Source organism: Labrus mixtus, chromosome 16, assembly GCF_963584025.1.
Source record: "Labrus mixtus chromosome 16, fLabMix1.1, whole genome shotgun sequence".
Lineage (NCBI taxonomy): Eukaryota > Metazoa > Chordata > Actinopteri > Labriformes > Labridae > Labrus > Labrus mixtus.
Window position 1 is genome coordinate 6,440,672 of NC_083627.1, and position 26,594 is coordinate 6,467,265.

Consider the following 26,594-nt stretch of genomic DNA (forward strand, 5'->3'; position numbering starts at 1 on the left):
GGATTTTTGTTGAACATTGTTCAGTTCTTGTCGTCCTCTTGTTGTTCTTGTCAAAAATCACCACATCCCTAACCGTGAAATTTTATTTTTTTTGTTCTTGTTTCTTTGTCTTGTCTTTCATCTTTTTGCCTTCTCCCCTCGTTCCTGCTGCTCAAACCCGCTAAAACGTCCTCCCTGCATTGTCGGGTTCTCTTAAAAAAAAAAAAAAAAAAAAAAAAAAAATCTGCTCTGACACAAAAATACACTGCTACACTGCGCTGCACTCCTCGCTATCCAACCACTCCCTCCCTTCCCTCCATAACTGCTTCCCTCCTTAATTTGCTTCTGTCTTTGGCTGCCTTGCTCTTCATCTCCTCAACCCTCCACCCTTCCTTCCTTCCTTCCTTCCTCCCTTCCTTCACATTCCCTTCCTCCCTCCAGTCCTCCCATACTCACTCCCGCGACTATGCCAAGCCCTGGCTGGCTCACAGTAAAACTCCAACGCCAACCAAGTGCCACTGCTGCCCAGATCTCGGTCATGGCCACACCACTCCTGGGCACGAGGTAACACACTCACCCCACCCAACCCCCCCCCCCCTTTACCCACCCACCTGTCCCTGTCCCACCCGAACCCCCCACCCCACTGAACGCGCTTAGGCACTAACGCACACTCCTGGGTGCTCACACTCCAACACACAGAATGCTAGACTTTAGCTGCTGTTGTGTGGAAGCTTTAAAGTCAGATCCAGATGTTTTCTAGTTTGATGTGAAACATCTGCTGAAGGTTGAAAACACTTTCTTTGTGTAGAAAAAAACTCTGATGGTGTTGAAGGGTGACAGTTTGAAATGCAAAGCTTTCATTTGACGAGATGAAAACTTATTATAAACATGTATAAATGATGTCTTTGATTTATTATACATGATTTACTGGAGACAACGTTTTCAAATCTTCAAAAGAATTTAGCAAAAACATGTATTTAATGTGGATTTGAAAAACCAAACAGTTCATGAATCTATTTGTGTTCATGTATTTTTATTTCTTTATCTTGTCTTGTATTTTATCAATCACCAACTTTTTTTCAAACAATTAACTTTTTCTGTGTTTGAAAATAGAAGCTTGAAGTTTAAGGTTTTTTTATGATATTATTGTGTCATACTTACATTTATACGAGTGCAGAGTCGCTCTATTCATCATCGTGAAACAGAAAAAGCAAGATAAACACTAATTAAACAGAATGTCTTGTCTTCTTTTCGAAGCTTTTGAGACAAAATTAGCAAGCTGAAACAACCATTGCACTTTTTGCACCTCAATATTTCAGGTGTTTGACGAGCTATTTCATGACAACAACTCTCTTAAGTCATCATTGTTTTTTTGTTTTAAATTAATTAAAACTCCCTGTGTTTAATAGTGATGTTTATAATTTGTGTAAAGTGTGATTAGTCTTCATTTGTTCTTAGTTTTATTTCTATAGGTCTATTTATTGTGGATGTGGATGTGATGTGCTGGTTGTAGAGTAGAGTGATCCTGTAGTGATTCTAAACTGAATACTGCTGTGTTTCTAATGTGCTGTCCTTCAGCATCATGAGCTCGCAGCCACGGTCAGGTTATCCTCAGCTGATGTTTCCCGTCTCGTCCTGCAGGGGGCGACGTCAGGGTCCAAACTCAAGAGGCCGACGTTCCACTCGAGTCGAGGGTCGCTGACCGGAGAAAACGGAGGAACGGCCCACACCTGCAAACCAACGAGAACAGGTGAGACATAGTCGTGTTTGTGCTGTACAACTTTAATGTTTATTGGGGGGGGGGGAAACCATGGCAACGCGAACCTTCGAATGTTTGCAGGCAGGTTTTTTCCTTGACCATCATCCTATTTCTGCATTTAAGCTTGACAACATGTGTTTATTAGACCAGAGGTAGTGTCATGAGTCAATGTCAAATTTCATGGCAGTCCATCAAATGCTGTCCAGTTATTTAACTTTCATCGATCTTTATTTGGATAGTGCCACTAGGGCTGGGCGATATGGACCAAAACTCATATCTCGATATTGTTTAGCTGAATGGCGATACTCGATATATATGGATATGTATTTTATTAACAGTGAAAACACATGGAAAAATAAACTACCTGTTTGTGAATTTAAAAAGTAATATTATAAAATAAAAATGTTCCTTAAATACAATAAAAGAGAGAGAGAGAGGAGGAGCAGGGTTAAGAGAGACAGACAGTCAGTCATCAGTGAGATGAGAAAAAGGTGACCTGGCACCTCTGTAATGTTATTTTACTGCAACTTAAACTATATTGATATTAACTATATCGTCTTACCCGTTATCTTGTTTGAAAATATATCGATATATCTTAAAAACTCGATATATTGCCCAGCCCTAAGTGCCAGTTGATAACAAATGCTAATCTCATGACACTTTACAAAAGAGCGGGTAAAAGACCTTACTCTTTGTTATATTTTATCCAAAAAGACCCGACATTAATCCATCGTAAGCACTAACTAAAGCAACATTTAGAAAAGTTACAGCTGCAAGGGAACGCTTCCTTTTAAAAGGGAGAACCCCTCAGCAGAACCGGACTCGTGTTGAACAGTCATCTGTCGAAACTGTGCTGGTCTACAAATGTGAAACCTCGTAGTAGAGCCTCATCTGGTCTGCTTCAAAACAATATGACAGAGAATGTTGGAGCTAGCACACGTGACAAGTTTCACCACCTGTTTTGGCCTGGTGTAATGTCAGGGTTCACCTAAACCGCCATTAAACCTCTGGACACATGGCGCTGATGGCCTAGCGGTTAGGTCACGCCCCGTGCGCGGAGGTTACAGTCTTTCAAGTAAGCTGCCCGGGTTCAAGTCCAAAATGTGGCTCTTTTCCAGCATGTCATTCCCCACACTCTCTCTCTCTCTCTCTCTCTCTCTCTCCCAGATGTCCTACTCTATCCACTTTCCAATCTAAATAAAGACTAAAGCCCAAAAATATATCTAATAAACAACATCTGGCAACAAGACGGACCATCTGAAGGATGTTTCAATCTTGATCAAAGTTGTGAAGCCACAGACCAACATGCTTGTGGCCTGGCTGAAATGGTGTCTTACAAGAGTTTATAATCTATGTTTGATTCATAGCTACTTGTTTCCCCTTTGTTCAAACCGAGATATATTTTGTATTTTTTTTTCACCACCTCCTTCCTCCCTTCTGTCCTCTCAATAGATCCAAAGCGAGGGGGGTCCACAGCCAGCGGGCCGACCAGTCGAGCCGGCAGCCGGGCCGGCAGCAGAGCCAGCAGCCGGCGTGGTAGCGATGCTTCAGACGCATCTGAGCTACAGGACGCCCGCTCTGTCTGCTCCGACGCTTCGGACACACCACGACGGCCCGGTGGCGGGGCCAAACCCTCCAAGATACCCACCATCTCCAAAAAAGCCCCAAGCCCAAAAACCCCGGGGCCTGGGAAGAAATAAGAGCAGCCACAGAGAAGCCGGAGTCCGACCATTACCACTCCTTTTCAGAGAGAGTGGTCCCCTCTGCCGCAGCAGCTCTTCAAAGTGAAGTCCATCCAACGGGGCTCGTGTAGAAACGTGCACTATGACTGACATTTCCCAGCGGAAAGAAGGAGACGGATATGAAGAGTGAATCCCCTTCTCAGTCTTTCCCTGGACTCATTAACGGACTGAAAACATGCACAACAGGAGTAACTTTCTGGTCTGTTAGTTCAGGCCAGAGGGGTCACATACCGACTCTTCCCCTTTAAGAAGTGACCCCAGTTTGCCTTTCAGTCTCCTGCTTTGTCTTTGAAAGTTCCCCACCAGCGTGGAACCATCAACACCGACTGACTTGACGTGATGCTGCCTTACTTTGTGTTACTCTCTCCTGTCCTGATCACACAGAGCAACATAGAAAGTCTTGAAACTGCTTTTTACCACACTGACACACAAATACACACTCGAACACAGAGGCGGGGTAGGGAGTGGGACACACCACCGCCGCCGCCGCCACCACCACCACGGCTACAAAAACACAAAAACGCTCCGATGACTTTCAGGAAAAAAAAAAAAAAAAAGAAGAAAAGAGAGAATTTTTTGGCTTGTGGGCGAGATGCCTCAAGGATGAGTTTAAAAAGAAAATATGCAACGACTGCCATGTCGCTTCCTCTGGACTGGTTGGCGAGAAAAGAGAAAAAGTGTCACCTCAGCAGATCTCAAGGAGCAGAAACCACAATTGGAGATCTTAAGAGGCGGGAAAAAAACGCTGTGCAACTTACACACACACACACACACACACGCACGCACGCGCGCACACACACACACACCGGCTAACCTCAGACTCAGAGGATCGCTGGTGGTGGTGACGGTGCTGCTGCAGCTGAGGGCAAACACTCACACACTCACACACCGCAGAGCAGACTCCTCCCGACCGCTGGAAGGTTAAGATCGGCCTCCTGTGTGCATTTCAGTGAAAGGCGGTGTGGTATGTCACATGTTACAATCCAAAACTCAACAGATCACAAACCCGCAATAGAAAGGACTATTTTTACCCATAACTAACAACACATTACTGACAATATACGACATGTGTAACCTAACCCGATGTTCGACAACCAGCATGCACTAATTGTCTCTTCCTCTGCAGTTCCACCTTAGTGTCTACACTGTGTTGCCCCCAGCAGCACACACACACACACACACACACCCTTACACACAGGGTGGTGTGTATTATGTGTGTCAATGTTACAGGAAACGAAAGAGGTCAATGACTTGAGTCACTGTATGCAAACATTTTAATTTGCGAATGTCATTTTGTTTTTCTTCTCGTTGTTTTCTGGTTAATTTATAATCCAGTTGTACTTTTGTTAACTAGCTTGAAAGGAAAATCTATTTATTTTTCAGGTTCATGTCATATCACCGTCTGAGGAGAGTGATGTAGTGTTGAGGTTAAAGACATTGTGACTCTTTTTGTACTGAGGAAAAGTGCGCTCCGCTCTCTGACTTTCTTTGTGAGTAAAGTGTGTTTCTACTTCATGTAACATTATTCACTAGATCGCTGATTCTAGCGACAGCCTTGTTTCTTCATTTCTCTCTTTTTTGCTAATGACTACAATTCCCAAAACATGACCAAAGGGGTTTGCCCTTCATCTGTAGAAAGAACTACAAATATGAATGACAGGACACCGGAGTGGAGTGGACCAATGAGAGCGGGTTTCCTCCCTCATGTCCCTCCCAAGTGTCTCTTCTAGACTTTTTTTTTTTTTTTTTTTTTTCAAATGTCCTGTCGTCGATGGGGCCGAGTCGTCTGTGTGTTATCTCAGCGTAAGAGATGAAGTCTATGGAGAAACTAATGAAATTACAGTGAGAAAGAAAGACATCTTACGGTGATTTTTATTTATTTATTGTCTCTCTGAGGGGAGGGGGATTCTGGGCGCAGGAGACGAGTCCTCCACCTTTTGATGCTGTGCTACTCTCAGTGTGATATGACAACATGGAGGGAGCGAGGGGTGTTACTAGGAGTCAATTGTGTAAAACAAAAAACTAAAATTATAAACAATTTTTTGTTCTGTTTTTGTATTAAAAATATGCTTGCAGTAAAACTTTCTCTTGTCTTTGATTTGTTGGGTCATTTATGGATTTATGTGACGGCTGCTCGGTGGTTTGAGTTTCCACGTTCTCCTCGTGCACGCGTGGGTTTCCTCCGGTCATTCCTCCCACAGTCCAGAGACATGCTCGTTACGTTGACTGGTGACTGGATTGCTTGTAGGTGTGAATGTTTGTCTCTTCATGTCAGCCCTGTGATTGAGCAGTTCAGGGTGTACCTCGCCCAATGACCGCTGGAACCCCGATCAGTAGAGAAAATGGAAGGATGGATTCGTGATCAAGTCTGAAAGATTCTGTGTTTGTTTGTTGAAGTACGTGTGGTGTGGAAAGAGAAAATGTCCAAAATGGGCACGATGTGGATAAACGATCACAATTTTTCAAGTTCAGGTTCTTCCTCTTTGATAGGTCTAGATGGGATGCCTTTATTTAGAGATAAGACAGTGGATAGAGTCGTGAATCATAGAGAGAGAGGCGGGAAAGGAGCCACAGGTTGGAATGGAAACCCAGGCCGCTTGCTGGGAGGACCATGGCCTCTGTACATGGGGCGCGTGCACTAACCACTAGATTACCAGCGCCATGATAGTAAGTAACTTCTCATCAAATTCTCAAAAGTAGTTAATGATTACTTGGTGCAGTGGTGCATCATCATTATTACCAGATCATATCAGTAGTTACTTCTATAGGAAAGTAAAACATCATGCTGGGTAGTTACTCACTAAACTGTTCACTAGTTAGTTCAAGGTTTCCCAACCTCGGGGTCCCGACCCCACGAGGAGTCGCCTTTAGCTTTTCTTTTTGGATAAATATAAATTATATTGAACACACAGGTTACTGTGGACCATAGCCAATGCCAGAACAAGAATCTCTCAGAGTCTCTGTCTGTCTGTCATCCAGTGTGTAGAAATGTCCTCCCAGCTTTTCTTCCTCTGTCCACAATAATAAACACCAAAAAGATGTTTACTAACTACATGAAGACAAATTAATTGGAGGAAAAAGCTACATGTGTTTTGAACGTCTGGGGTCGCCAGATTTTTGTGCAGTCAAAGTTGGGTCACGAGCCAAAACAGGTTGGGAACCCCTGAGTTAGTCCTTCATTCCTTCCCATGTGACTATGCAACATTTTGTGCACCATATCTATCTGTTAACTAACGGAGTACTAATAGTTAGGTCCACATTCGTTAGCGAGTAACTGCAAAATCAAAACCTTACTGTAAAGTGTTAGTGATGAAGGAGTGATACGTAAGTAAAGCTGTATTGATATAGCACTTTGAAATCACTCAGTTACAAAGTGCTTCACAAATAAAAGCAATCAAACAATTCATACAGTGAGAAAAATGTCAAACAAGACAAAGTTAAGAGCTGGAAAACACACACACACACTAAAGAGTAGGCACAATAAAGGGTTTAGGGGTTACATGAAGGCTAGTCTGTACAGGTGAGTTTTTAGCTGCTTCTTGAAACTGTCCAAGTTTCTTCCGATCTGAAGGTTTGTGGGAGTTGTTTCCGGAGAGTGGGGGCTAAAACAGCGAACGCGCGATCACTGGGTGGTGGTTTATTTGCATAGATTCACCACCTACAAGACTTCTTTTTTTTTTTTTTTGGAAATGCATTTTGGTCAATCTTTGTCTTTATTGGATAGTACAGCTGAAGACAGTGAGGAAAGAGTGAATGAGAGAGTGGGGGACGACACGTAACAAAGTTACAGAATCAAACCCACGTCCTCTGCGACGAGGACTATAACCTCTGAACGTGGAGCGCTCAACATAACCACTACTGATACCCCCATGATGTCTTTGATCTAATATTTGCTTTTCCACATTTTTCAGGCTTCCCTTTGTTTTTTTTCAAGATATATAATCTGTTTTTAACTTACATACTCATACCAGTGGATTTTATTTAAAAGTCGGCTTGATGTGAGAATATTTTTGTAACTTCTGTAGAGGTTGGAATGATCTAAATGGATGTGTCTTCTCTCCTGTGTGCGTGCCTACATTCTCACGTCTGACATGCCCGCCACAGACTCAGAGGAAGTGACCGGACATTTCTAGGTAATTATCCTGTGAAAGATAAGGACACACCCGGCTGGGGATCTTCACTTCTGTGGACAGAAGGAGAGGAGGTAAACACAGGGGAGGTGGTGCATGCACGGCGATGGTTGAAAGCCAGTTAGATCATTTGAAATGTCTTACTCTCCCTTCACTCAAAGTCTTTGTGTTACTGTCCCACGTTGTGTCTGTGTGAGACAGAGAGAATTTGAAAATAACTTTGTCCTGTTTACTTGGCGGTTCCACCGGAGATGATGAAGCTAGTCCTCCCTCTGCAGCTGTGTGTACACAAACAAAAACACATACTCCTTATTTTCTGTGCCTCCATCCTACGGTCCTTCCAGCAGTCCATCTGTCATCCCTGTCTTCTCCTCTGATGACAGTCCTCCCTCTCTTCCACCACTTCTGCCTCTCAGGAATGTCATTATTCATTTTAGTTGGGTTTGTAGGGTTTTATCGGGCACCCTCTGTTCTTTCACCTCCTCCTCTTCATCTTTGCTCACTCCGTCCTCACCACTATCTCTCCAGACACAAAAAACCTCCTGAAGTCTCAGATGTGCAGGGGAGAAGAACAACATAAGTAGCAAAGCGTTAATTCCTGGCATTTGGGACTCGCCCTTTCGGCCAGGACGAAATGAAGTGTGGTCAGTTTGGTTTGGTCAGTGTTATTCATGCCTTTCAAAGTCACCACAAGTACCAGGCAGCTTTGAAGAAGAGAGTACACAAACATGGTCTGGCACAGGGCTGAGCCTCGCGACTATATTTGAGTCATTTCTTCCCTCTGAATTTTTGGGTTTGAACACAGTGAATGTGTTCGCATTAGACTCGCTGCAGGGAGACCTTTAAAAAAAAAATGATGCAGGAAAAAGGGGTTTAAGCAGTTTTAACCTGAGCACCTACCACAGCTGCAGAGGGGTGAAATGTTTGTATTTAATGTTAGCTTGATGGCACACCTGCTTTGAATTTTAAATGTGTGGTTAATTAGCTATATGGCAGTGATGTTTAAGACCTTTAGCTTTGACTTTGCATAAGAAATTATAAAGTAATAATAATCTAAAAGGGAAAAAATGCCGATATTTATGGAGTGCCTGAAACGAATAAGTTTACATGTGCCGCATAACTTTAATTAAAAGCCTTACCAGGCTTTAATTTACCGTTGGGCCAGACGTCAATATGAGACTGACCTTTTAATTACATTCAAACAAAACACAGCACAGCAAAGATAAGAAAGAAAATAAAATTGTAAATGTACACCAGACAGAATATTATGTCTTGTGTACCAAATTAGGATGCCGATAAATGACTCATCATTAATATGAGCTTGCTTAATCTGCTGCAGGCATGCATACTCTCTTTTTGTCTTTCTTGGACAGATGTTTGAGCTCATCTTTTTCTGTGTCTTGCTGCTTTTCCTTGCTGCTATTTGTTTGAAACTATTTGAACACAACATACGTCGAGGCCTCTAACTGAGACCTGACTTTATTTTTCAAAACCTGCAGCGTCACCAGGCCAGTAAAAGGGACTGGGCCTTACATTGGGATGGACCTTTCTTTGAAGCTTCACGATATAAGTCCAAATTGTAACAACATACAAAAAATATTACTGTCAGTTTAGTTCAGATGGAGGAGAAATCTGCTTTTTGCTCGCATGCTAACCTTAAAAAGTACGCTAATTAACATGAGTTACTAAAGTAGTCTAAATCTTTACGCTCATGACTCTAGCGGTAAGTTTGGGAATTTCTTTTTTTACTGCTGTAGGCCTATTGTTTATTTTCTAAAAGTTTTTAAATAACTCAAGTAGCCTAGTGTCTTAGTGTTAGCTTTCAAGCTAACATGCCTTAGCACTTCAAGTTTCTGTTACAATAATGATACAGTAGTAAAAATATATAAATATCATTAATAAAGTCTAGCTGGTGTATTCTTGTAAAAAGTTGAGCTGGTTGAGATAATAGTCAGAAGTTTAGCTGCCAGAAGTTGTTAGCGAGCATGTCAACAGCACTAAGATAAATAAACTTTTATCAAGTGAACATAGAATACACGTTTTCACTGGAACTTAAAGGTACACTAAAGATGTATGATTAAAAACGTTTCAGGTACATTTCATCCCCTTTACTTTGACTTCTTAATCCTCGTTGTGAATAAGTCCACAGTTGCTTTTCAACAGGGCATCAGGCCACTTGACGTGCTTCCCGCTGAGCCGCCTGAGACTTAAACGTTGAGTAGCTATGAAAGGAAGCAGTCATGAGCAGATGAAAAGATAGATGGGTGGATGTAAGAGGGAGAGAGAGAGAGAGAGAGAGAGAGAGAGATGAGGTCTCCCAAATAGACCGCTGGGAGGGGTGGTGATGAGATGTGAGCAGCAGGGAGAAGTTTAAAGACTTGAAAGAGGTGGAGAGGCGGAGGCTGGGATGGAAACTCCCTCCTGGTTATGAACAACTGTTTCACTCTGTAAGCTTCATACACAGGATACACTCTCACTGCTGCAGACGCTCACACACTCCCAGCTGAGTGTGAACAAGAGCCGCCACACATCTGAGGACTGTGGGAGAAACCCTCTCACCTCTCTGAAGGATTACAAATTAGGGAACAATTTCCTGGCGTTATCGGTTTTTTTTTTTGGTTTTTTTTATAAATTGGATTAAGGAAGACATCTGGAACCTCAGAGACATGTGGGTGGGGAGCAGTCATGAATGGAAAATAAGCACTCAAGGATGACTGGATAAGAGCTTCCAGCAGTGGATTCTCCACCGCAGGAGATCCACTGGAGGTATCTCATCAACTCGCTGCAGGTGTGAGCTTCATTTTCCTGTGAGGTCAGGGAGGTTTGGGAGCGAAAAGCTAATGACACGGTTCTCAAATTCCACTCCAATCTCTCCGGCACCTGCTTATCACGGAAATTGCTTTCCATCCTCCGAGTTTACGACTTCAAAGCGCAGACCAATCTTCTATAGAGGCATTGTTTGTCTATATTCAAAACACATTGTAGGCTTGTAATTATGCCCTTACGCTTATTATCTCTTTTTCTCCTGCTGCACGACTAAGAGGGAGCAGAAGAGAGTGTTAGGAGGTTTTTTTTTCTTCTTTTTGCAGATTAGAGAAGGTAGACGAGGGAGAGAGGAAGCCAAAGGGGGGAGGGAGAGATAAACAGAGGCAGTTTTAGGCAGTAAACACGTCCAGTCCAGAGGCAGCTCTCCTCTAAACACATCAGGCATAAATCAGTTGTTTGAGAGTTTGTCTGTGGAGACTCTGAAACAGGAGGACAAACAGTCAGAGGAGTGAGGAGAAACACTGTTCTGCGTCTGGAAACACTGGAGGAAGATAAATTGAAAGTTGTGATTATTTTTTTTTTGAGTTATAAAAGTTTTGATTTGCAAACAACAGAAGAAGAACCAGGAGCAGACCACAGCGATGGCCTCAGACGCCTCCCACAGCTTCTCTTGTCTTTGCAGCAACATGGAACAGCAGCACATGAGAAAAAACTGCGATGGGGTCCAGACCTTTTCCACCTCCAGACCTCACCGGCCTCTCCTCCACCTGAGGACTCTGCTCCTCCTGCCCCTGCTGCTCCTTCTCTTCCTCTCTCTGTGGAGCCAGCAGGCCGAGGCTGTGGTTCACTCCAGCTTCAGGCGGCTCAGCGGCCGTGAAAAGAAGGAGATGCAGAAGGAGATCCTGTCCATCCTGGGTCTACCAGGTAGACCCAGACCCCACCCTCCACTACGTCCCCCCTCCTCTGCACCACTCTTTATGCTGGACCTGTACCACGCCATGTCGGTGGATGGAGAGGATGATGGGAATGAGATCATTGTGAGCGGACCTGGCATGGGGAGGTTTGGAGGGGCAGAGAGGTTAACTCAGGTCAGCTACGCAGCCCCGCCAACTCTCAGCACGCACACACCTCCACTGGGGACGGTGGTCAGCGAGGCCGATACGGTGATGAGCTTCGTCAACCTGGGTGAGTAGTCTACACCTGTGCTTGAAGACAGCTGCATTTTGCCAGGAGGTCTCTGGAGGATAATGTGAGCAGGAAGTGATGCAGTTTAGATCTCTTTGTGTTTTTGCTTGAGGTAAAATCTGGAGAAAGTAAAAAAAGAACTAAAGAGCTCCGTCCACAAAATCTCATAATTCACAAATAGAAAATATAAGACAGGCTGATACATCACATAATGAGATTGTATGTTATTGGATGAGTCCATCATCAGGTCATTTTCTGTTGCCAACTTGTTGGTCAGTCATTAACCCATAAAGTACATATTTATGTTGAGCCTATCATAAAACAGGACACTGGCTTCGTGAATACAGCTTTAATTTGTTCCTCTCCAGTCGATTGGTCTAAAACTTTATCATCAAGTCAATTCAATTTAACAGGAATTTGACCAAAAACTGCAAAACATGTTATTTTTTTAAACTATCCCTCTTTTCTTTGTGCATCTGGAGACTGCTCCCGTCCTTCATCATGGCTAATTCCTTAATTTAGGTTTGTTCGCTTCCAGTTGCGCAATATTTCAAACCAATATAATGAAACATCGATGATTTTGGATGATTTGTTTGAAACAGTATCTTCCTAAATTGCATTCACTTACTCTGAAATAGTGCACTCACACAATCACACCTGCAAGAAGTAATCTGTGTCACTGGTTGCGCTGACGGTTGCTGTTGGTTGAAAATTTGTCGTACGTATATCAGCCCAGAACAGTGGCTCAAAGTCAAGATATGAGGCGCTAGTGGTGCAGTGGCACAGTGGTTAGCCTGCGCGGGCGACCCGACCTGTGGCTCCTATCCCGCATGTCATTCCCCACTCTCTCTCTCCCTGATTACTGACTTCATCTACTGTCCTCGCTCTCTAACAAAGGCACAAAAAGCCCAAAAATCAATCTTTGAAGTCAAGATAAATTCTTGCTAAGGATAACATGAAAATACTTAAGAAGTTGACGGCTAGCTCAGCTTAGCATAGAGACTCAATATTGGGGAACATCTGGTCAGGTCTCGTAATTAAATTCTAACCAAAGCCAACAACCAACTCCTCTAAAGCTCACTGATACACATTTGATTTCTGCTTTCATTCATCTGTTCAGAAATCAGATTAAAGACATAATCAGACGTGTATGGCCGTGTGAATTGACTTCAAGGACGCATACTTTTTAGTTCTGTTTCTGTGCACATAGGGCACAGATAAAGGTGAAGCCGGGAGGTGATTCCGTCACATTTGGAAACACCCAGGCTTTGTGCTAAGCTAAGCTAATCAGCTGCTTTCTAAAGCTGCGGATTTTGCTCACCAATCTTCTCGTCTAACTCTTGGCAAGTAGGCAGACAAGTGTATTCCCCAAGATGACAAACTTTTCCTTTAACCTTGAATTAAGAACATTTCTGTCATCAATTTTAAATGACAGAGCAGTTTGGGACTTTTTGGTGGTTTTTTGCCACAAAATGTAAACACTGAAAGGATGAAATTACACCGTGTGTGAACTTGATGACACCGTCAGTGACATGCAGGTTTAGATTTTCTGCTGTGCAAATTTCCACAAACATTCAACCACCACAGAGAGGATCAAAACCAGAACGGCTAAACTATATTGGTAGGTTTGCATTTCTACCCAGCATTCCTGCATCCACCGGCCTTTCTGCCAGAGCCACACTGAGCCGAGCATCCGGATACTTCTCTAGCTATGAGAAGATCTCCAGTACGACGTGTGATGGGGATCAATAATGAAAGTATTACAGAACCTAATCTGAACGGATTACATCCTCTCTTCAATATTTACTCAAAGGACTCTTTCTTTCGCAGATTAATGACTAAAATGTGAATAAAACGGAGGAGAAAGTACATTTTACACTCTGTTGCTGAACACGCCACACACACATAGGCACATGCATTAATGGAGAGACGTCAGAGTGAAGGGGCTGCACGCAGCGAGCGCTCCTGAGCTGGTGGGGGTGGTTCGGTGCCTTGCTCAAGGGCACCCCCGGCCGTGCTCAGGAAGTGACCTGGCACATCTCCAGCTACCAGACCAACTGCCAGATTTGGTCCGCACCAGGACTTGAACCAGCGACCCTCCAGTTCCCAACCCAAGTCAACTACAGACTGAGCTACTGCCGCCCCGTTTGACTAAATCATTGTTTGTGTGATCGTTGAGTAACTGGATAGTGCTGATGACAGTACACAATAATAGATCCAATAATAGTTCCAAGCTGTGAATCTGATTGAAAATGATCCCACGTTCATGTTTAATTTATCTAAATCCACTAAACTTTACAATGTAGTTTCTCGTGTGTAAAAACGTCCTCTCTTTTTCGTTGTTTATTAAAGTAAATGTTCAGTCTTAACACTTAAGACTGCACAAAGCAAACACAGCATTCATTTCTACCATACAGAAGAAAAACGGTAGCACATTGCCACCCAAACTGTGTGAATATTCGTCCTCCCGTCCAAACCGCTCAGCAGCCTGACTGATGCCTATCTGTCCGAGCATAAAAATTAAACATCCTCCTCTGAATGGCTTCCTTCCTGCTGCTCCTCTGGACCGGGACGATGCTCTGCTCCCAGTGCACCGTGGGAAACATCTTCTCCTCTCTCTGCTCAGCGTTTGCCGTGGAGTCACGTCTAAATGAATGGTTTCCTTTTGCAGATTTAGTTCTGTTTTGGGGAAAATGTTGCACCCTCAAATTTATCACTCACCACTACAAAACAGTCCGTCCTTCAAACAGCCACGATCCAGTAAACAACGGTGACTCGCGCCTTGACCAACATCGCATGCTGCTGTGTCCTTTGAAAGGATGACGTTTAAATTCTACTGTGAACTGTTAGTTTGAACATCATCAGATCTTCTCATGAGGGAAAAAAACACTTAAATCTAACATGCTAACTAAGGTTGTCAACATTTTTGATACTCTACTTTTCTTTACCACTTCTTCCAAAATGACATCATCTCCACTAATTTAATGATCAATATGTTCAAAAAGCATCAAGCTTTATTGGGGCGGCTGTGGTTCAGTGGTATAGTTGGACGTCTCTCAACCGGAAGGCTTGGTGGTCGATCCCTTTCCGTGCCAGAAGCCCAGTAGGCTTTGTCCCGGCAGCAGAAGCCAGGCTCTCGAGTAGCCTGAGCTCCCCCAACCGTCAGCGAGGAGATATGGCACTACTACCACCAGACGTCCCTGACGCCGTCCTCATTCATGCACGGTCTGCTCCAACCTCAACCTCAGCGGAAAACTGGGGCGTGAGAAATACAAAGGAGTAATCCTGCCTGCATGTTATCCCATATGCTCTTTTGTGAAGCGTCTAGAGATAACACAAACAGATAACATGAAGTGGCGCTATACAAATAATGATTGAATGATCCCCAGCTCCTGCAGCCACACGTTGATGTGTCCTTAGGGAAGACACTGGATTAGTACCTTGAGTAGTTAGAAGACTTAAAAAGCGCTATACAAGCTCACAGATCTTCTGTATTTTTAAATCCAAAGCTACATTCATATTTACAGGTCGACAAATATTGACCTTTTGGTGCCTTTGAAGATGCATCAGTAACGTTTGTCTTTCACTCACACACTGAGGGCAAAAGAGGTTAAACTGTCTTCATTGCACAAATAAATTTGCAACATTTCCATACAGAGAAACGCTGCCAATGTGTTTGTGCAATTTAGACAGTGTGCAAAAGTTTGCCTGGAATTTTTGGCAATTAAAACTAAGAAATGTGGCATCGGAACAGGTTATCTGTAATGTTTAAAATTCTGTTTTAATGATGCTTAAAGTGTTTTTTTTAAACATTTTATCTTCATGACCTTTTGAGCATCCGTCCCGTGATCTACTGCAGAGATTCTATATTCAGCTTCTGTTTCTATGACTAATCTAATCAGCGTGTGCAGTCAGTTCATGTAAGTTCAATCAAACAGGCATGGGTGTGTGTTCCTACGCATATGTAATGGGAAGACACAGCTGGTTAAAATTAAAAGCCACACTGACACACACTGAAAAAAAAAAAAGCAAACGGTCTGAAGAGATGAAAATACTGCTGCGGAGGGAGCCACTCTAAAAATACCGGGCAGGCCTGCAATTAGTGGTGTGTGTGCTGAGCAGCTGCTGTGGTTCAAGGCACTAAGTGTCTCTAATTACTGCTCTGTGTGTGTGTGTGTGTGTGTGTGTGTTTGTGTGTGTGCTCTGTGATTCAAGCACGCCCAGCCCATCACGGGTGTCCTGTCCTCAATATCTCTATTTATTACGTGTATGCATCAAACTTTTTTGTGTCCCAGTGGGGGTTCCACCGGGACACAAACATATTGCACTGATGTCTGAGATTCATGTTGCCATGGTTACGGTCTATCAACTTGCGCTAACATGTTGGGCACATGAAGACCACTTGTAGACGTGTGTCAGATCAGTTTTATGTTTCTACATCTGTTGAGTTTGCTTAAAAGACATGGCACCTGGCACGTGAACAGCGGCTGACGACGCACCCTTAAGAGAGACATCTCACCTGCATCCTGTTGGATAAACAGTGTAGTCACGCAGGACGTTGGTAAATACAGAGGTGGAAACTTGCTGAGTACATTTACTGGAACAGTGGTTCTCAACTGGTCTAGCCTCAGGACTCACCACCAAAATCTATTTGCACCTTTTTTATACTACATTCATCTTGAGCTTACATTTTACAAAAGGAACATCCAGCCCAACGCTTGACCTAACATTTACAAACTAAACTACTTATAACTGTGGTTATCGATCCCCTGGACTTTAAGTTGAGTATGTCTGGAAAGCTGGACTGTTACTTAAAACAAAGTCGAAGATCTGAGTACTTGTTCCACTAGCAAAGAAAAAGAGGTTAAAAGTTCTGAGTAAATAAAAAGCAGACATTTTGTAGTGAAGTTGGGAAAAAATGTAAAAACATGTATAGATGTCACTTGTCCAGTTTATTCGCCCAATTGAGTTTTTCTTTGGGATTTCCTGAGACAACGCTTATGTCATCTCTCTCTGAAATCTGTAGCCCGATACGTGTAAACCTACTTTTAATGAGTCTACGGCTCTACTCGAGGTTTCTGCCTGTTCAACATGAGTCTGGTTCTACTCAAGGTTTCTGCCTGTTCAACTTGAGTCTGGTTCTACTCGAGGTTTCTGCCTGTTCAACCTTGAGTCTGGTTCTGCTCGAGGTTTCTGCCTGTTCAACATGAGTCTGGTTCTACTCGAGGTTTCTGCCTGTTCAACATGAGTCTGGTTCTACTCGAGGTTTCTGCCTGTTCAACATGAGTCTGGTTCTACTCGAGGTTTCTGCCTGTTCAACATGAGTCTGGTTCTACTCGAGGTTTCTGCCTGTTCAACATGAGTCTGGTTCTACTCGAGGTTTCTGCCTGTTCAACATGAGTCTGGTTCTACTCGAGGTTTCTGCCTGTTCAACTTGAGTCTGGTTCTGCTCGAGGTTTCTGCCTGTTCAACATGAGTCTGGTTCTGCTCGAGGTTTCTGCCTGTTCAACTTGAGTCTGGTTCTGCTCGAGGTTTCCGATTGTTCAACTTGAGTCTGGTTCTGCTCGAGGTTTCTGCCTGTTCAACTTGAGTCTGGTTCTGCTCGAGGTTTCTGCCTGTTCAACATGAGTCTGGTTCTGCTCGAGGTTTCTGCCTGTTCAACTTGAGTCTGGTTCTGCTCGAGGTTTCTGATTGTTCAACTTGAGTCTGGTTCTACTCGAGGTTTCTGCCTGTTCAACATGAGTCTGGTTCTGCTCGAGGTTTCTGATTGTTCAACTTGAGTCTGGTTCTACTCGAGGTTTCTGCCTGTTCAACATGAGTCTGGTTCTGCTCGAGGTTTCTGCCTGTTCAACTTGAGTCTGGTTCTGCTCGAGGTTTCCGATTGTTCAACTTGAGTCTGGTTCTGCTCGAGGTTTCTGCCTGTTCAACTTGAGTCTGGTTCTGCTCGAGGTTTCTGCCTGTTCAACATGAGTCTGGTTCTGCTTGAGGTTTCTGCCTGTTCAACTTGAGTCTGGTTCTGCTCGAGGTTTCTGATTGTTCAACATGAGTCTGGTTCTGCTCGAGGTTTCTGCCTGTTCAACTTGAGTCTGGTTCTGCTCGAGGTTTCTGCCTGTTCAACTTGAGTCTGAGTCTGGTTCTGCTAAAGGTTTCTTCCTGTTCAACTTGAGTCTGGTTCTGCTCGAGGTTTCTGCCTGTTCAACTTGAGTCTGAGTCTGGTTCTGCTAAAGGTTTCTTCCTGTTCAACTTGAGTCTGGTTCTGCTCGAGGTTTCTACCTGATTAAAGGAAGTTTTTTCTTGCCACTGTAACTTTGCTAAATGTTGCTTGTTGTGCTCATTGTGGATTAATGTTGGGGTTTTGTGATTAATATAATTAAGACTTATAGACCTGCTCCCTCCTAGTGACGTTTCTTGAGAATACATTATTTAATCAATTGGAGCTATACAAATAAAAATGGATTAATTGATTCTGCCTTTCTGTCTGCAGTGGAGCAGGAGCGAGACCTCCTACAGCCGCGTCCGTACTGGAAGGAGTTTCGGTTCGACCTGACCCCCCTCCCTCAGGGTGAGACTGTGACGGCAGCAGAGTTTCGTATATATAAAACCCTGACGATGGGCCAGAGAGCCAACAGAACGCTGCACATCTCTGTCTATGAGATCCAACGAGAGAACAGACACAGGTAACCGTAAATTAGTTTCTTTTCTTCCTTGTTTTTTCGATGAATGTATGTATGTCTTTTTTCTTTTTTTGATGAATGTATGTACCGTATGTGTTTTTTTTCATTTTTCAACACAGAATATTCAAACTTCAGGGAGAACACACTGCCTTCATTTTAAATAAAATGAATAAAATAAAATATTTTATCTACATTATTATATTTACAACATCGTTAAAGTTAAGTCTGCCTGACGCTGTCAATCAAACAAACAATCTCTCTCTCTATGATGGTCACCTTAGGAGTGAGGAAGAAGGCGGCAGCGTATTGGCTTCTGCAGCTCTGGTCTAAAACCTGTACCATCAGCTCCCGTCCAATCACATATAGGCATGCAGTGCAGGTCCCGTCCAATCAGCAACACACTGTCAGCTCTTGTCCAGTCACTGATGGGTACTTTCAGCACAGAACAAAAGTGTGACAGGAGCAACAAAAAAAACAACAAACCCCACAGAGGCGGATCAGTCTAATAGTAATAATAATATAAACACACATTAAAAGTGGATGAATCTATATTTGTGTATAATGTGATGTCACAGACGAGATGTTGATCACACCCTTCGTGTCTCCTCCGTCAGAGAGCCAGAGCTGGTGCTGCTGGACATGCAGTCTGTGCCTGCAGGTCAGGAGGGCTGGCTGGCTTTCGACGTCACCTCAGCCTCCAACCACTGGCTCCTCCACCCACGCAGCAACCTGGGAATACGTCTCTATGTGGAGACAGAGGAAGGTGGGTTCGTTAGAGTTACACAGCTTTTGATGTTATTATTTAGAGTAGTCAAACTTTTCCTCTACTGACTGATCTCTGCTCCGTCCCCATCAGACCGCTCCCTCTCTGCAGGCTGGATCGGGCTGGTGGGTCGCCGGGGTCCTCGCTCCAAACAGCCCTTCATGGTGACCTTCTTCAGGGAGAGTCAGATCCCGTGTCGACCGCCTCGAGCCGTCAAACCACATCCACGCAGGAAGAAACCCAAATACGACCTCCCCGTCCCCAGCATCCACAGTGAGCTTCCATGTTCTGGACTTTTTTGTCTTACACCTCTGATTGTTTCTTTACTGTTACTTAAAAAAATGTCTTGTTCTATTATTACAAAGATTTAGGGATTGAATTGTTAATTATCTAGTTATTGGGACATTTTCAAGTTTTTGAAAGTACTGCTGTATAAAAACATTCCTGAACACTTGGGACTATTTATTAGACTTCTTTTTAAGAAGTAAGGAACCCTACTTTACTAAGAAATGATGTTGAGTGTTAAACCTTACGTCATGTTTCTAAATCTTGTCCGTGTTCAGACCGGAGTCCTGCAAACAACGGGGGTGAGCCGTGTAAAAAACACGAGCTCTACGTCAGCTTCAGTGACCTGGGATGGAAGGTCAGCTCACACGCTCAGCTTTTGTTCATCCTACTTTGACTTTATTATTTGACATGTTTAAATGTACTCGTGTTGTTGTTCTGTGTTGTTCCTTCAGGACTGGGTTTTGGCGCCGACCGGATACTCGGCGTATTACTGTGATGGAGAATGTTTTTATCCTCTGGGCTCCTGCATGAACGCCACAAACCACGCACTCATACAGCAAGTGGTACGTTCAGCGATGACACAAAACATATCAAACACTTATACAAACCCTGATATCAGGGAACATATTTATTTAATCTTTTTCACTTCTGGAGAAAACTTTTCATTTCTGTTTGCTTTGAAATCTTACAACAAGTTTGATAAAACTGTGTTGCTCAGTATTAATAAAAAGAAAGAAGTACTCAAGTTAACTATAAATGTAACGCTTCTTCTTTACTATGCTGCTTTTAATCTTCTTGTGAGGTAGAAGTTTTTACTTCAGTACTTCAGATTGTGCCCCTGCTAAATTTCAATGACATTCAATAATAATAATAATAATAATTCAATTGCAGCACTTTTCTTTGTCCTTTCAAGAATGAGACCCTTCTTTTGTTTTTTACATTATTCATTCAGGATTTTGATTTGTTATTTTACACAACTTAAATGCACTTCCTTTGTTTAAATTTTGCACCTTCACTTTTTACAATACCTTGTTTTATATGGTTAGATATAATCTGTTGTTTTCAGGGATTTTCATTTGTGAATTCTTCTATTTCTAGTTTGACTCGTGTCAGACTTTTCTCCTTTCAAAATGTCTGACAGATTCTATTAAACCATCAACTCGACCCTGCAGATTTATTTTTGAGGCTCTTAGAGGGGCTCGACGTCTGGGTTGGAAATGGAGGACTGGTTTTAACGAGCTAACTGTAAGAAAAAGGTTCAAATCAGTTTTAAACATCTAATGCGACTCGGGAGCTTTTCTCTGCAGGAATGACGTCTTTTACTTCTGATACTTTAAGTAGATTTTGTTGGCAACACTCTTGTATATCTACATCGCTGTATTAGAATCTGAATCCTCCAGAGATGGATCAGGGGAAAGGTTTCAGTTCAGATCTTAACCATGTCTCTCTCTCTCTCTCTCTCTCTCTCTCTGCCGTGTTCTCAGGTCCACCTCCTGAAGCCTGATGAGGTTCCTAAAGCGTGCTGCGCCCCCACCAAGCTCAGCCCCATCTCTGTCCTCTTCTACGACGACAACAACAACGTCATCCTGAAGAAACACCGCAACATGGTGGTCAAGACCTGCGGCTGTCTATGAGTGTGGACACCGAGACGAGTCCAGCACAAACCTCCAGGGAGGATTTTATAACTGCAGACATGAACTCTATCAGTGTTTAAGGATTCTTACTAATTAAGTGATTCCACATACGTTCTTTACACTAGATGTTTTTAAAATGAGACTATTTTATACATCAGAGGTTTTTATTTAGGTTCAAACTGTCCTCTGAGCTGTCAGCTGAACAAATGAGACGTACTGATGAGTCTAAATGGAAATACCTTTGACCTGATATAAACATCACTTTCAGTTTTTTTCAAGATTATAATTAAGTTAAATATATTTTCATGCCTCTTCAAGCGACAAACACAGAGAATCATATTAATTATTTAACCTCGAGTGTTCACAGATTTTTATGGCAAATGATATTGAATGGCAGTGGATGCTATGAGTGATGCCTGTTCTGTTTTTTATAAAAGAAATGATAAGTGTATATGAAGAGAACATTTCAATTTGTTTAACTGAATAAAGAAATATTTACAATCTATTGACCATTTCATGTAATGTTGGTGTTTTGTCATTATTTCCAGAGAAAGATAGATTTCATTATTTTAAACTTGATGTAAGAGAGTGAAGCTTTACGCCTTGTTTATACTTCTGCTTCGACGACGCATATTTTACGGACCTAGCAATTATAGTTTTTTTTTTTAAATAGAGCTGCAACAATTATTAATCGTTTGATTCCATCAACCTCTTAAAAGTTATTGATGTCTGAATGAGTGTGGGCGTCATGGAAACAGAATCAGCTGACAAGATAAATCACATTAAATACATTTTACAATTTATTGAAAAGGATAAAAAAAATAATACAGTGAAAGCAGATTAGTGACGTTTGTCCTTCTAGTAAATAAACGAGGAACCATGAAGAAGGGGGAATAATCATTCGGGCAGTTAATTTAATTCTCCAAAAATGAGTAATTAGCGCTAAACCGATAACAACTGAGAGCATTCATGAAAAAAGAAAAAAAGCTGTGCATACTTTAGACCGGGTTCAGTTTCTGACACTAAATCCTGTCCTGGTGTAACAGAGGGGGGGAGGGGAGGGGGATGTTATTGCAGAGATTTTGTTGGGAAAGAAGCCTGAGAAGAACAACGTGGAAATGTAGAAGAGGATTCTGGGTAAGAGAAGACACGATGAGACTGCTGTGTGGTTTTAACGTGAGGTACTGTTGTATGGTGTTGTCAGGCGTTTTCAGACCGTATACAGTTCTGTGGAGCCCTCCCCCCCGAGAACCAGACCTTTGAGGGCTCTTTGTGCACCGCTCATAGAGACTGAAGTAAAGTAAGCTGGCTGAAAAACAAAGACAGACCCTGTGGTCAGAGAGGGGGTTTGTTGTGACTTAAAGGAGAGGTGCAGACTTTCCCTCCACTCATCTGTTTTTGGTCCAGTTTGAAGCTAGCGGTGCAGCAGTGGCTCTATTGTTCGGCCAATCATTGACTGCTCCTCTTGTGGACTCAATCTAAAACTAGGAGCTAAAAGAAGTTTCTTTTTGAACTTTGTTAACAATTAATAAAAGGGGGCGTGTCCTCCAACTGTTCTGAGTCATGAAAACGCCTGGTGAGTGTGAGCTGAGGAGTAAACGCTGTCGAGTCTCTCTAAAACAAAAACTGTTCATCTCCACATCCAGTTTGAGAAATTTATTGTACGAGTTTAACCACCAACAAAAACTGAAATTCTAACATTACATTGTGAACTTGAGTCACTAGAAGAGGCCAGTGGTTCTGGGTTTTGGTCATTCACTGAGGGTGTGCACTGTTGACCGTGAAGAAGATGCGAAAGCGCTTTGCTCAAGTGAGAAGGATAATAGTGAGTTTTTACCCATCAGCACCCGGCGGGACATGCAGGGTGAGTGTCATCTGTGTCATCGATCAGTATAATAATCTGTTAACTAGCCAGATTACCAAAAACACATTTGTTTCATTATTCCCCCATCGTAGTTTTTTCTGACCCATCACATCTTCAGTCGTGAATTGTATTTTGTTCGGTGTTAGTGGGTTACCTAGCTGGTCTCTCCTTGATCCGATCTGGAACAGAATTGTAGTTTGACATTATAAATATAAAAAAAATGGGTGCTGGTGTACTTCTGCCTTTGTTATTGTTCTCTCTTACACATACACACATGTACGTACACAGCACATACACACATCCCGCCCCTCCCAGTCACACCCGCTGTCCATGAATACTGACGGGTCCAAGTGTTCGTCATCAACATCCTTCATCTTCCATGATTCAACCTTTAGTCCGTGGTCATTGTGTATCTATAAGCAACAGATTTGTTCTTTGTTAAAGTCGTGACCTTGGTATGTCATTGTTTTGTATTCACATTAATAACTACAGGGATGTAAAACACAAAGAGTTTACAGAGAGCACTTCAGGACGTCTTACTTGTTGTGGTTCAGGTCCGGTCATGTCTGCAGGACTTTATGCCTGAACGTCTGCCAGCTCAGGAGGCATCGGAGATTTGGGGTGTTTGCTCTCAAAGTGCTGCTTGAACGTCTTGGGGTCGGGCATTTGTGTCTGAAATCAAATGAAGGAGTCAAGTTTGATTCATTCTGGAAATCTGGAGTTTTGAGACCGATGACAAACAAACTAACAAAGAAAAAACTCAAGTGGATAATATGTAAATTAACAGAAGGGGAAAAGACAAAGAGTGAGTGTAACACAAAGTGTGTTTCCTCTACCCTTTATTTTGGCTGCTTGCCTACATCTAGCATGTACATTGCCATTAGCCCATCCCTAGTTGACGTCGTTTTCAGACACAGCGATGTGATGTTACACTACAAGCTAAACAAACAGGAACGTCCGCCACCGAGTGAATCCACTGCGTACGCTGAGATCTGACTGCTGCACGGAACAAACAGACGACACTCCTTTCTAAACGTTTTCCTTCGAGTTCTCAAAGATTTGTGATGAGCCGAGTCTCAAGTCAGAGCCTCTCGAGTCCGAAAAAATTAAACAGACTCAAACCCGTTACTAACTCTCACTCATTCATAATTTGGAACTAAATCGTGTTCAGATATTTTGAATTTGGTTCAGATTGTGTTTGAACACTGAACGTTGTCGGACAAGAACCATGCAGAACAAGACAGTGAGTTTTATCTGAAAACGTCATCACCTCTAAATAATATCTATACGCTGAAACACTGTTAAGATTTCAAACTTCAGCAACAGAACTATCTAGAGACAAGTGATTTTTTTTCTCCATATGAACCAACTCCTCTTAAAAAATCTCTGCTCAGCTGCAGGTGATATCTTTGTGTTGCTCTTACCCGACACACGGGGCAGGTGTGGACCAGCGCCGCCTTGGCTGCGGTCTTCTGGTCGGCAGCCTGACCTTTCTTCTTGTCTGCTGCCTTCTTGGCGTTTTTCTGCTGGGACTGAATCTTCTGCTGCCCACGAGCCATGGCACTCAACTTTGACCTGAAGGAAGAACAAACAAGAGGCCGAGGATTATCAACCTGAGCGACTGAACGACGGATTCAGATCACAGAGAAATAAATGAAGTTGAGACATCCGAAGAATCAGCTGCATTGAGGACCGAATGTTTCCCACATATAGACGATACTCAGACGGGCAGTCCGAGTATATTTCCCAACGTTTTTGTATTGATATAATCGGGAGAGAGAAGTCCGCTGGTACGTCCCCAGTTAATGCACAGATAGAGGTATGTGGACGTCATATTTAAAAGAGAAGCTTCTTATGCCTTCGTTGACATTTTCTGAAGCTGTTTGTTATGGATGTTGCACTCCTCGTTTAGGATGACCGTTATGATACACGTCATCATCCACAAGCCTCAACACATGTCGTATGTAACAGAAGAGAGCTGCAGGTCGGTATGAGTTTAGATCAGAGGGGAATGGAAGAGAAGCAAAATTAGCAGATTTAAGTCCTTTGTTACACACTCTTAGTATGCTATATAACGATAACTAAATAATATGTTTAAATAAATTAGAGAACAGTCAGGAACAAACTGGTCTGATCATTAACCGTTATTTAAGTTACAATTTGTCCTAAATACAGCATAAGATTAAGATTTACTTTTATTGATCATTTGTTTTTTTTACGATAACCTAGGGGAGGCCAAGATGTCTAGTGATTTATTAAACCAAACCAAAGCAGGCAGGTTTTGTAAATGTAAATCCTGATTTCTGTTTTTACACTCTGTAAGTCATGAACACACACATAGGCTGAAATATACACACACACACACGCACATGCACAAACAGGATCCTGTGGACATGCACTAATGGAGAGATGTCAGAGTGACGGCGCTGCCCACAGCGGGCGCTCCTGAGCTGGTAGTGGGGAGGGGGTTTGGTGCCTTGGCTCAAGGGCACCTCGGCAGTGCTCAGGCACCTCTCCAGCTACCAGACCAACTTCCAGATTTGGTCCGCACCGGGACTTGACCGGGACCCATAGCTGCAATAAATCATCCTCTAAACAAAATCCATTTATTATATGATGTAATAAATCTTTTTTTGAAACGTGTTAACTCACTCTTATGATATCTTAAGGCTGTGGTTTGTGATATTATTTAGTTTAACATTTCTCTGCACTATCCAACTACAGTTCAGTGATTTAACAACTTGTTTTGACCAGCTGCTAATATATTAAAATATATACACAGGTGTTATGGTGACAGTTGCATGCACCTTGCAGGACAGATCAAAACGTGGCAGACACACCGTGTACTGTCGTATTTAGCATCCACCCTGTTTACATGTCATATCTACACAGACTGATGAAAAGGAGTCTTCTACTGAGTCTACATAACAATCAGGACACTTAATTATTATTAAGTATAAACTTCAGATACTCCGTCATCACAGATCTGCCCACAGAAAGAGAGACGTGTACCGTTTTCAAACACTTCCGCCACTTCACGCCATATTCGGCAGGGATGCATTTCTCGACATAACACCGGCAGCTAGCGTTTTTAAATGAGCTCTTACTACGACTATAACACATCAAACTAGTTGATTAAACCCCGTACAAGTTGGCTGATTATTATACTTATTATAAGTATCCATGGTTACAAGTTACCCGTTGAGTTTTTTTCCGGTTTTTACCAGATAAAGGGCCTGACGTCAACCGGCGCCGCCTTGCTAACACTGTTAGCTGAGCTAGCCGGGTGAAGCTACATGTGACTCCGAGTCACACCGAAATACATGACGAGCACAATTACGAACACACATCACTCTTATTTAACACCAAGACAAAGTCACACGTTTTTTAAATACTCTCGCTTTCGGGGGATTTACCTTCGAGATGGGACTCTCTTTGCTCTGTCGTCGGTCTCTTTTTTTTTTTTTTTGAATGCCAGAGGAAAGTAAAGAGGAGGATTTTAACCGCCGCTTCAACGTCAAACCTGCGGGGGGAGCAAACACGAGCAGCGCCCCCTGTGGTGTGGATGATAACTGCAGCTTCAGGAGTCGTGGTAGTAACACCACGGTGTATTTCAGTGGGAATTTCTAAGTTTATAATGTTTATTCTGTTATCTCTCTATCACCTTGTAGATGTTGTGTATCTCATTGTAGTTTGAAAACCCTAAAGTTTCACTTTGTGGTCTTTGTTGTCATTAGGCTTCTTTTTCTTTCTTCTTGTTCTTGGTTTTATTTATTTTAAATTACCTTGTGTTCCTGTTTTGTTATTTTG

At 42.7% G+C, this 26,594-nt stretch overlaps 3 protein-coding genes across 4 annotated transcripts in view; 2 read left to right on the forward strand and 1 right to left on the reverse strand.

Moving 5' to 3' along the window:
• The window catches only part of macf1a (microtubule actin crosslinking factor 1a), a 238,971-nt gene extending 233,410 nt beyond the window's left edge, over positions 1-5,561 (forward strand). For both annotated transcript variants that reach the window (XM_061058975.1, XM_061058976.1), the window contains 3 exons: positions 421-543; positions 1,621-1,729; positions 3,191-5,561. In XM_061058975.1, coding sequence (XP_060914958.1) covers positions 421-543; positions 1,621-1,729; positions 3,191-3,438 — 480 coding nt within the window. In that variant the 3' untranslated portion in view covers positions 3,439-5,561. The remainder of the gene's footprint in view (positions 1-420; positions 544-1,620; positions 1,730-3,190) is intronic.
• A 4,438-nt stretch (positions 5,562-9,999) lies between these two features.
• On the forward strand, positions 10,000-21,437 carry bmp8a (bone morphogenetic protein 8a). Its single transcript, XM_061059929.1, has 7 exons — positions 10,000-11,561; positions 18,046-18,238; positions 18,850-18,998; positions 19,092-19,271; positions 19,562-19,641; positions 19,739-19,849; positions 20,771-21,437. The coding sequence occupies exons 1-7, from the start codon at positions 11,018-11,020 to the stop codon at positions 20,918-20,920; spliced, it is 1,407 nt and encodes a 468-aa protein (XP_060915912.1). The 5' UTR covers positions 10,000-11,017; the 3' UTR covers positions 20,921-21,437.
• Positions 21,438-21,697: 260 nt separating this feature from the next.
• zgc:91910 (Zinc finger protein 706-like) lies at positions 21,698-26,351 on the reverse strand. Its single transcript, XM_061059547.1, has 4 exons — positions 26,201-26,351; positions 24,209-24,359; positions 23,325-23,456; positions 21,698-23,197 (listed from the first exon to the last, which is right to left on the reverse strand). The coding sequence occupies exons 2-3, from the start codon at positions 24,341-24,343 to the stop codon at positions 23,361-23,363; spliced, it is 231 nt and encodes a 76-aa protein (XP_060915530.1). The 5' UTR covers positions 24,344-24,359; positions 26,201-26,351; the 3' UTR covers positions 21,698-23,197; positions 23,325-23,360.
• Positions 26,352-26,594: the final 243 nt, after the last annotated feature.

Excerpts from the sequence above, each read along its gene's own strand:
- zgc:91910 (XM_061059547.1), bottom strand. The coding sequence starts at position 24,343 with ATGGCTCGTGGGCAGCAGAAGATTCAGTCCCAGCAGAAAAACGCCAAG. Across the intron at positions 23,457-24,208 it reads ACACCTGCCCCGTGTGTCGG|ACACAAATGCCCGACCCCAA; the intron begins GTAAGAGCAACA and ends ATTTGATTTCAG.
- bmp8a (XM_061059929.1), top strand. The coding sequence starts at position 11,018 with ATGGCCTCAGACGCCTCCCACAGCTTCTCTTGTCTTTGCAGCAACATG. Across the intron at positions 11,562-18,045 it reads GATGAGCTTCGTCAACCTGG|TGGAGCAGGAGCGAGACCTC; the intron begins GTGAGTAGTCTA and ends TTCTGTCTGCAG. Across the intron at positions 19,642-19,738 it reads TCAGTGACCTGGGATGGAAG|GACTGGGTTTTGGCGCCGAC; the intron begins GTCAGCTCACAC and ends TTGTTCCTTCAG.